Source organism: Populus nigra, chromosome 4, assembly GCF_951802175.1.
Source record: "Populus nigra chromosome 4, ddPopNigr1.1, whole genome shotgun sequence".
In the NCBI taxonomy this organism is placed as follows: Eukaryota; Viridiplantae; Streptophyta; class Magnoliopsida; order Malpighiales; family Salicaceae; genus Populus; species Populus nigra.
In genome coordinates this window covers 2,640,260-2,650,743 of record NC_084855.1, presented here as the reverse complement: position 1 = coordinate 2,650,743, position 10,484 = coordinate 2,640,260, and the positions used below count along the sequence as shown (strand labels likewise).

Below are 10,484 nucleotides of genomic sequence, written 5' to 3'. Positions count from 1 at the left end.
ACTTGCTGATATGTGCTAAACATACCTCCAACTTGCTGATATGCTATACAAGTTTACTTCAGGGTCAAGCATATTCTATGTCTATCTCAAAAGGTGCAAAGCACATCTTTAATTAGATTGTTACCTTTCAAGAGCATCCACATGTGTCTTATGAAAAAAATTAGGAATTGAGTGCACGTTAGCTTAATGTGTTCAATTCTGAGCTTAGAATCTGATCTAAAAAGATTAATTCGAACTATTCTGAAAGTAACCAAAGATAGCTGGCTCTGGTACATAGGAAGTCCATGTTTTTCCACATCAGAAATGAGAAGCTGCTTTCATTGACGAATTCATTGAGCACATGTAGCTTCGGACTTAGAAATTTCAGGAGCACCCACTTGTTATTACTGTAACGAGCACCTGTAGAGTAATTAATTCGTGTCTAAAACGCAGAACAAGGATATTATCTTATTTTCTCAATCCCACTTCATTGTTGTCAGTTTTCAGAGTTGGAATTTCATAAAGTAAATAATTCTTACAAAATGTGCAAGCAAAAGCGGCATTATTCCATCCACATACACGAGTATAGATGCATTTTGTGCTTCAAATATAGACAAGCAAACAAGGCAAAATATGTGGTTCTATACTCAAGAGCTATGGCAATTTTATATGCTTACTCGAGATTTATCCCACATCTTCTCATGATTTTGGTCCAAATTGGCTATTCGTTTCTCTACTTTCTTGCAGAAGCTGCCTTCAGTCATGGGATGAGCCCTCATGTCTTTGTTACTTATCGATATATTGTAGGCGGCTTGGTGATGTTTCCGCTTGCATATTTTCTTGAGAGGTACATTATACACATGTAAACATTCAACAAAAAAATGTATTGCAAAGCTATTAGCTATACAGTGGATACCAACTGATTTATTGTATGAAATTATGCTACCAAACGCATTTTGCCTGATATTATTTTCTTTTTTGCTTGCAGAAAAGTGAGGCCAAAGCTAACACTTGTGTTGTTTCTGGAGATATTTGTGCTTTCTCTTCTAGGGTGTGTAGGACAATCCCTATGCTTCAACATAGAGTAAAAAAAATTGTTTTTTGAGAATAGAAAACTCACTAGTTTTCTCTTTTGATGAAAGCCAGGGCCAGCTTAACTGTTAACATTTACTTTGCAAGCTTGAGATACACTTCTCCTACCTTCATTACATCAATGGCCAACACCGTTCCCTCCATGACTTTTATAATTGCAATTATGCTCAGGTGGGACTTCAAAACCCAAAGAACATAAATCTTCTTTGTTTTAATTTTGAGACTAAGACTGCATCTATTTCATGTAGGTTGGAGATTGTCAATTTAAGGAACCCTCGTGGAATAGCTAAAATTGTCGGAACCTTATTATCGCTGGCTGGGGTCTTGACCATCACTTTATACAAAGGACCTGAGGTGCAAAGCTTGCAGGGTGCTCCAATCCATATCAAAAGCAACGCTTCTCAACAGAACTGGGTGAAGGGATCTATTCTGCTCGTTGTGAGTTGCATAACATGGTCTCTCTGGTTCATCATGCAGGTATAGAATTCCCCAACCTGATATTTCCTTTGGACTTACCTTTTAACATGAGGCTGATTCTCTACACTAAATTATCTCTGCCTTCAGAGATGCTAGAATCTATCAATGCATGTGCATGTAAATGGATGCTGAATTTTCACCTGCTTTATAGGTTTTCTTTAATGCGATCAGAGATTGTGTACCTTGTAGGCATACACGTTGAAAAGGTATCCTGCACAATTATCACTGTCTGCATGGATAAACGGCTTCGCGGCAGCACAATCAGCTGTCTTCACTGTGTTCATGCAACATAAACCAGCAGCATGGTCCATCGGATCCAGCATCGTATTCTGGTCCATCATATATGCTGTAAGTACATCCATGAACAGCACTACAGAAAATTAAACTGGTTTGTCAGAAATCATATTATTGACAATCAATTGCAGGGAGTCATTAGTTGTGGCTTGACAGTCTCCATTCAACTATGGTGCACTGAACAAAAAGGGCCAGTCTTTGTGACCATGTTTAGTCCCCTTGCAACTGTAATGGTCGCCATCCTGGCGTACTTTCTTTTTGGTGAAGAGTTGCACGCAGGCAGGTAAAATGAAATTTCATTTCGCAGTTATTAGTCAGTAATATAACCCAAAAAAGAACAACAAAAGGCAAGGGGTGGATATTGTTCCTAATCTATCTTTGACAAAATCAGCATATTGGGAGGAGCTGTTGTTATTATCGGACTTTACATGCTGCTGTGGGGAAAAGAAAAGGATGGAGTTCAAAACAAGTCCCAAAAACAATCTCTTTCCACTAATGGTAAGGAAAAGTTAAGCCACTTAGCAGTGGAAAGTTCAGCAGGAAGAGACAATGAAACAGGACTTGAGAAATAAATCAAGAAGTGGGTCCGGCATCAATGCATCCTACATTTCTCAGATCATGATATAGGAAATGAAAGGTATAGCAACCAAATCAAAGCTCATATATTACGCGCTTGCGAAGAATTAGTTTCGTATTGCTTTTGTAAAGGAAGCAAGGGGGCAAAAAATAACTAAAGGAGTCTTACCCTGCTTTTAACTTTATGGAGCAAGCATAATAAACGTCTGGTTAAACTACAAACTGTTTTGACCTCTAATTTTCTCACATTGCTTCCATACACGGACTCACCACCTGATTCTACAGTCTGGATTCTGAAGCAATTTTAACATGCATACTATCCTGGACATACAGGTTATTCATTGTAATCATTTTCTACAGCAATTAGCTAACAAGTTTCTCAAAATTTCCAAGTGAGCTTTGATATCCCCAAACAGCTAGAAAAGCAAATCCTTGGTAGATGCCAAATTCTCCAATCTGTTCTTAATCGGATCACTTCTGCAGTTCCTTACTGCAATGGAGTTCTACAATTGTCACTGAAGTCGTCTCCGTTGTACTTTGTTAAATAGATGAACTGCAGAAGGTATATTACACTTGCAGCTAGTAGAGAGAACATTGCAGTTGCAAAAAAAGGAGCTTTTCATTATCTTGCTATTTGGTCAGGAAATTAATCATTCACGGACATCTAAAATACCAGCACTTTTTTACAAAAATTGGCTAGCGTATCATAAATTAAGACATCCAGGAATAGCCAACAAAAGAGGTAGAATTTACACAGCGCACTCGATAAGTTCCTAACTATAATTTCAAAAGAATTAGCATTCTCTTTCTCCTTTGGCTTCTTCAAGCTGTGCACGTACAGTTTCTGGACTATACAGTTTGTTGATGCTGCAACATAAGATTAGATTGCGACATTAGCAGCTTGAAAAGCTTCAGTTTTAACAATGTTTTATCATGCTCATTTTCTTTAAAAACCAATAATTGAATTTCAATGTAATTACAACTGCCATTGGAAATTTCTCAAAACAGAGAAAGCATAAGCTGTTCATGAGGCTTACCGAAAGAGCAAGTCCCCACTAGATGCCAACTTCTCAGAAATCCATTCAGGAACGAGTTCAAGCAACAAGTTTAGCTGCTCTTCAACTTCTCCTGCAAACAAAAGTCAGAATAATTTAGCTTAACATAGAGTTCTGAAATATACGTGATGGTTTTTGACAGGAAACCACTTGCTTACTTCTGTCAGCAATATCAGAGTGGCTTGCAATTATCTTGTGTATAAGCTCTTCTTTTGTGAGAACTGATTGTTTTATTGACTGAAACAAGAAATGAATCTTGTTGAAGAGCTTAGGAAGACAGGCAATCATTTGTCTCCGCCTCTTTGCTTGTGAGATTGCAGGATCTCGCTCTTCTTTAGCCTTCTGCTCTTTCTCTCGTATCTGCAGAAGGAAAAATGATTACAAACCAATCACAGCATTATATATCTCAATTGAAACGCAGATCTCCTATCATGGCTTTGTTTTTGGATAAATGAAGTTACTGGTTGTTAGTTGTTATGCTACCTGCCTGTTTTATTTATTTCCAACATATTGTTTGCATCTATTCTCCCAGTATTAGATTCCCTGGTCATATGGATAGTACAATTAGATGCCAAAAAGGTCATTAGAGAACTGAGCTGACAATGGCATGACAAAAGCAAAAAATCACCAAGACTAAGCCACCTGATGTGACATCTTCAGCCGCCCTTTGTGTTAAGATAACATGATGATTGAAAGGGGACAATTTTTAATACATCATATTTTGTCTGATGAAGTTTTCCATGTTCAATTTTTGAAGCTTGAGAAATCTTATAAAAGCATATTGCTCATGCAGGACACTGCTATGTTGTGACAGGTGTATGCCACCCTGGTGGTGCAAGAGGTGATAAAATGCCACATAACTAAGTATAACATTTTATAAATGAATTGAAAGCACATGTATTGAGTCCAAGAGAACAGAAACAGAAGAGATCAATTTGAATAGCAGAACTAATTTATACAATCAATCAAAGATAACAGTTAAGATGTATCAATGACATGCAACATTCACAGACCAACAAAGTGAAAGCAATTGAGAATTAAGGATGAGCCTACCGATTGCAGAAGACTCTCGGGAAGAATTTTCAAGATATTATCATCATCTGATACATCCTCTTTTTGTTCATACTTAGCATGCTTCACCGGAGTTTCAAATATCAGTGACCTGCTGGGTGGACGCCTGACAAGCTTGTCTGGTGAGCTGAAAGAATCATCATCACATGAGCTCATACATCTTTTATGTGGATGCAAAGCAGGTGTGGTAGATATCAATGTAGCTGGAGTTGAAGCAAGTTTTGCAGGAGTTGACTGGACACTAGCCATCTTTATGGGAGAATCATCTACTTCATTCATGGAATCTTTCTCTTTGCTTGGAGTTGCAGATGAAAAATTTTGGTCACGAGTTGGTTTCAAAGACACTTTGGCTGGGGATGGAGCAGAACAACTAATTTCCTCATTTAAGGAGATTTTGTTGGGGCATGGCTCGAAAGCTGAGGAAACTGGTTTTTGGAGGGCGTTTTCTGCTTCAACTTTTGTACCTTTCTGGGAGAAGCGCCTCTGGAAACTTTGGGGTAAAAGAGATGCCACTATTGGTTGCTCTTCTTCAACTGCTGTGGTTTCTTTCAGCAATGACAGGCGATTGAAAGGCTCCGGGAGCATTTCCTCTGGAATGTCATCACCCTAAAGCCATTGCAACGCATTACTAACACATTTACCTGTTTGGGAACGCGTTTGAAAGCAAGTTTCCTAAAAATTTGAGTTTTTTTTCTTATAATATGTTTTTTTATCATTTTGATATGCTGGTTTTTAAAATAATTTTTTTAAAAAAATTATTTTGATACATTTTCAAGAAAAAAACAATTTAAAAAGTAACCACCACCACACTAACAAACACCCTTTAAGAAGAATTTAGAAACAGAAGCACATTGAATCAAATAAGTGTTTTGTAAAGAAGCAAAAAAGTAACCTATAAATTCATTTTCATCAAACTCAAAGCAACTCTTAGCTAGTGTCAAACAATAAAGGTTGTCACTAAAATTCTAATCTGTGGTTCCTTGGTACATTTAATCACACTATATTGCAATGGTTGAGCATACAGGAAAAACAGAACCTAATCAAATGCCGCTTCACAAACTGCAAAATCATACTTTATAACAACATAATCATAAATACATTAATCTTAAATTCAAACCAATGTATAGATAATCGATAGCATCCATTTTAAGCACTGATAACATAAACAGAAGCACGGTACCTGAGGATGGTCTCTGTAAAAATCTGCAAGCCTCGAGCGAAAAACCTTGCGTAAATATATGTTCTTACTTTCAGATTTCAACTTTCCATCATCACATTCAATTGCATCAGCATTGACAGTAACATGAAGTTCCGGCTTCATACAACTGGTTTGCTCGTTAAACCGGAGCACCCGCTTTATCTCAATTGCCTCCGGCATAATATATTTCAATTGAGCCAAATGCTTATGCGTAAACCTCCTACAAAAACACAATTAAAATTAAAACAATATAATTTTAAAATCAAATCAAAAATTCAAAACAGTACAATGATCAGCAGTACCTGTCAGTTAAAGACTCGATTTTGGGAGAAATATTAGAGAAAGTAGACATTGAGCCCTTCATACGCAGCAACCGGATCGAGCTATCCAAGTTATCAAAAAACTCACCCAGCATTTCATAGCTTTTCAAAATCAAGATATAAATTAGCATAAATCACTGAGATTTTGTAAAAGAAATTCATAAAAAATTGACCCCGAGTACTTACTTATCTGGAATTTTAGTGAGCCCGTTACGAGTCTGATTCTTCCTGGGCTTGTGTAGTTTACTGGTGATGGTGGTGGAATCTTCAGGCCAAGACGCGATCTGTCTTCGGGCGGACTTGGTTTGGTTGGTTCCAAGGTCTTGAGAGGCGATCTGACGGACTTCTTTTAGGGAGAGAGCGACGCGGCGGCTGCGGAGGCGGGGAGGGAGTTGGGATGGCTGAGTTGGGGTTTGAGTGGCGATGGTTGGGTTTGAAGAAGGTTTAGATTTTGGGGTTGCAGCAGTTGATTCAGAATCTTGTTTGGGTCTTTTGGATTTCGAAGAAGGGATTGGAGAGTGTAGGGAGGAGGAGTTCATTGCTTCTGTGCTTCTTCTTGTTGATTTTGAGATCAAAAGGAGATTTGCTGGTTTGGAAGAGGTGGAGGAGGGCTGGTTCTTGGTAATTAGGGGTTTTTTGGGCGGGAGTTGCTGAGGTGGAGCTTTGCCGCGTCATATTCGCGCCAAGTTGGTCCGTTGCCTCCCGCGATTTTCTTTCTTGTCTAGCTACATGCCGTTTGGTGTGGTAATGGGAACGACGAGTCCCTTGGACTGGGGACGGTGAAAGACGAAAGCACCCTTCATTAGGACAGTCGTGATCAAACATTTAAGTTACACGTGTAATCTTGCTCTCTCCTTCGATTGACACGATGGATCAACGTTGTCGACGGTCCAGTCCTCTCGCCGTCTTGCGTTGTATTTTCATGGGAGTAGTGTTGTCTCCCTAATCTAGCTATTTAATGAGTGGTCAATTTTTTTTTAAAAAAAGTAATTGAATATATAAAATATTTTTATATGTTTTTTATATAAAAAATTAAAAATATAAATTAAAAAACTTATTCATATACCTAATTAAATAAATTAATAATCATCTATATAAATAAAAATTAATTATCAATAACTGAAAGATAAACTAAAAAAATTGAGAAATGAACATACATCGATATATTTAATCTCACAAACTAAAACATTTACATATTTATATCAATTGAGTTTATTATTGAAAACAATAAGAGATAAGAGAAATAGAAACATATATGAAATTGAGTAAATAAAATAAAAGGAAAAAAATATAAGATCTGCATAATATAAAAATTATTTTTAAATAACTATTTTTTATGAAATAAATCTTATCTATATAAAATAAAACAAAAATTATTCAAAAAATAAATACAAAACAAAATATTTTTTTAAAAAAATAATATGTCCAAAAAAAGTCTACAAAACTCGTAGTCTATGTTATAAGATCGAAATAAGTTTATTAGTTTATAGAAAATAAATTGAAGATAACTGTAAAATTAAATTTTTCTTAAAAAATAGTATAGAATAATAAAATCATAAAATAAAACGAGGAAAAAAAGGATCTCTAACTGTATTAAACTCTTAATACTCATGACCCATGTTATTAGATCGGAAACACAACAAAAGAAAAAACCATGAAGCTTGATCAAGAATAAATAAAAAGCCAAAGGATGAAACTAGAAAAAAATTACACAAAAATTATAATTAAAAGAATGAAGATAAAAATTAAAATTAAAATATAAATTAAAAGGCGTACAAAAATTAAATTGGATGGTCAGGTTGAAAAAAAAAACATTAATAAAAAAATCAAAAGAATGAAGACTAAGTTGAAAAAAATAAAACAGTCTAACTTTGATTTGATGATGAAATAAAGACCAATTAAACTTGAATAAACAAGCCAATAAAAAACTAGAAATAAAAAAAACAGTGATTAAATTGAAAAAAAAATTACATGACAAGTTGTAATTTAATAACTAAATTAAAAACATAAAAAACTTTTATAGGAGGGCCATTGATGAAAATAAGTAATAAAAACATAATGACTTAAATTGAAAAATAAAAAGAAAATAGGACAAACGTGTCTTTAGATGAGGGAGAAAAGAATAAGAAAGAAAAAAAATGGTCTTCGATGACAAACCGCCAATCACTCACGGTTACACATCACATCATGAAGAAGAGAACGCGATGGTGCTTTCAAGGACATGGCTAAAGGCAAAGTTTGACCATAGGGTGGTAATGCTTGCGCCGTCTAAAAGGTGCAAATGTCATTCACGCAATGACACATACCAATAACTTTTCAAAATTAAAAATTCAACATAAAAATAATAAAACATCCCTCGTAACCCTGAGAATTATAAATAAATCCGTGTGAAAAAGACAAAAAAAAAACCCCTAAATGCACATCTTAATTTTTTTTTAATCTTCTCTTAGAGCAAAATTATTTTTATTGTATACTGAGAAGAAAGAAACCAAAAAACCCTTTGTCCATAATATTTATTTTTTTTGAGCAAATAAGTATCTTTGTTGTTTTTAAGTATGTGAGAAGATGAAAAAAACCTTGGTCAACATCTCTTAAATTTATTGACTTCAAGAGTAAATATATAATTTTACCATTCAAAAAATTAAAAAAAATACCCAACTACCTCTAAATAATTTTTTAATAATCAATAAGTCATTGAAAATAATAAAATTATCCCCACAACCAAGACCACCATTTTTTCATTTAAATGGTAAAATAGTATTTTTTATTATAGCAATCCAGGGTAAATTGTGTGCAATGCTATCTGAAAAACTCACACATTGTATATTCTGTTCAATATTTTTCTAGATTTTTTCATTTTTTTCTATTTTTTTATCAATAATCTTTTAATTTTAATTTTATTTTCTTACCACTTAATTATTCTCTCTTCTAGCATAATAGAAAAATTATTTTTTTTATAAAGTAAAATCACACTTAGTTATATTAATTTTCATATTTTTATATATATATATATATTTTTTTTTTCACAAGATAGAGATATATCTAGAGCCGACTTATGTTAGGTGTCACTTGAGTAGTGTCCTAAGATCTTCACTTCACAAAAAAAAAAAAAAACTCCAATAATAAATATGTTATATTTATCAAACATGCTTTGTAAAATTAAAAATATCTTCATTCTAAAGTATGAAATAAAGATTGTTAAAGGTCTCACTTATCGGTCATACATGAAAAATAAAAATAAAACATTTATTAAATATTTTAAAATATTTTATTTATAGTTTTGTTCAAAGCTTTCATTCATCCATTCATCGGCTATATATATATTCTGTAATTTTAATACATTATTAACAACTAGAGTAATTATGAAATAATTACCTAAAAAACATATCAATAAAACAGATTTCCGTGATTAATAGTCCTTGTATTTTGAAGGCATCATAATTATAATATCTATAATTAACAATATAAGCTGTATCCCTTGCCAATCAAATGATAAAAGAGACGAGTAATATTTCGATCTGCAAATCTCATCTTTTATCATGCTTTTCTTGTCTGCGTTGATTATAAATTCATTTATTTATTTCTTGTCTGCGTGAAGCCTGTTTTTGAGTGTGAGTGTGATTGTTTTTCAAAATACATTTAATTCAAAAATATATTAAAATAATATTTTTTTTTATTTTTTTAAAATTATTTTTAATATCAGCACATTAAAATGATTTGAAAACACCAAAAAAATATTAATTTTAAGTAGAGAAAAAAATTTAAAAAATTTAAATTTTTTCAAAAGCGCTTTTAAAACACAAAAACAAACAACAAAAAACAAAAACATAGTTGTCTTGAAAAAACATATTAAATTGTTTTTTTAATTTTTTAATAGTTTTTATATATTAATGCAAAAAATATAAAAATTTATTTTAAATAAAAATATTTTTAAAAATACACTACAATATAATACCGAACAAATAAATGAACATATGGGATTAACACGCCTGTTATAATTATTATTGTTAACGTATTGAATTCAAACTTTAAAGTTTAAATGCGTGACTTCCTTGAACATCTTGCGAAGTGGTAAACGCGCCGACATCCGGTGATGCCAAATTCTTAGTATATCGATTTGAAAATTATTTTTACTAGAAAAAATAAAAACAATATTTTTATTACATGTTTTTTTAAATTAAAAGTTAATGGGTTCAGGAACGAGTTTTAAACATGTTAACACGTGGGCTATTAATTATTTACATTCACAAACTAATATATATAGATTAGCTTTCTAATCTCATTTACAATGCTGTAGCTTTTTTCAATGCAATATGTTTGAATTCAGTTTTAAATTATTGATACGAGGATTAAATAAATACGTTTCCCTTCTTATTTTTTTAAACCTAACATCTAACATACGATTAAATTTATTTTGTTTTT

The 10,484-nt window shown here is 33.1% G+C and overlaps 2 protein-coding genes across 2 annotated transcripts; one reads left to right on the top strand and one right to left on the bottom strand.

The window, feature by feature from the left end:
• The first annotated feature begins 611 nt into the window (after nt 1–611).
• Nucleotides 612–2,640, top strand: LOC133691268 (WAT1-related protein At4g08300-like). Its single transcript, XM_062111699.1, has 7 exons — nt 612–826; nt 968–1,030; nt 1,126–1,242; nt 1,320–1,548; nt 1,738–1,896; nt 1,974–2,125; nt 2,234–2,640. Exons 1-7 carry the CDS (start codon nt 636–638, stop codon nt 2,412–2,414), a joined length of 1,092 nt encoding a protein of 363 aa, XP_061967683.1. The 5' UTR covers nt 612–635; the 3' UTR covers nt 2,415–2,640.
• Nucleotides 2,641–3,018: 378 nt separating this feature from the next.
• LOC133691267 (CDT1-like protein a, chloroplastic) lies at nt 3,019–6,743 on the bottom strand. The gene is made up of 7 exons (XM_062111697.1): nt 6,249–6,743; nt 6,045–6,164; nt 5,725–5,962; nt 4,527–5,150; nt 3,632–3,833; nt 3,456–3,546; nt 3,019–3,285 (listed from the first exon to the last, which is right to left on the bottom strand). The coding sequence occupies exons 1-7, from the start codon at nt 6,599–6,601 to the stop codon at nt 3,213–3,215; spliced, it is 1,701 nt and encodes a 566-aa protein (XP_061967681.1). The 5' UTR covers nt 6,602–6,743; the 3' UTR covers nt 3,019–3,212.
• Nucleotides 6,744–10,484: the final 3,741 nt, after the last annotated feature.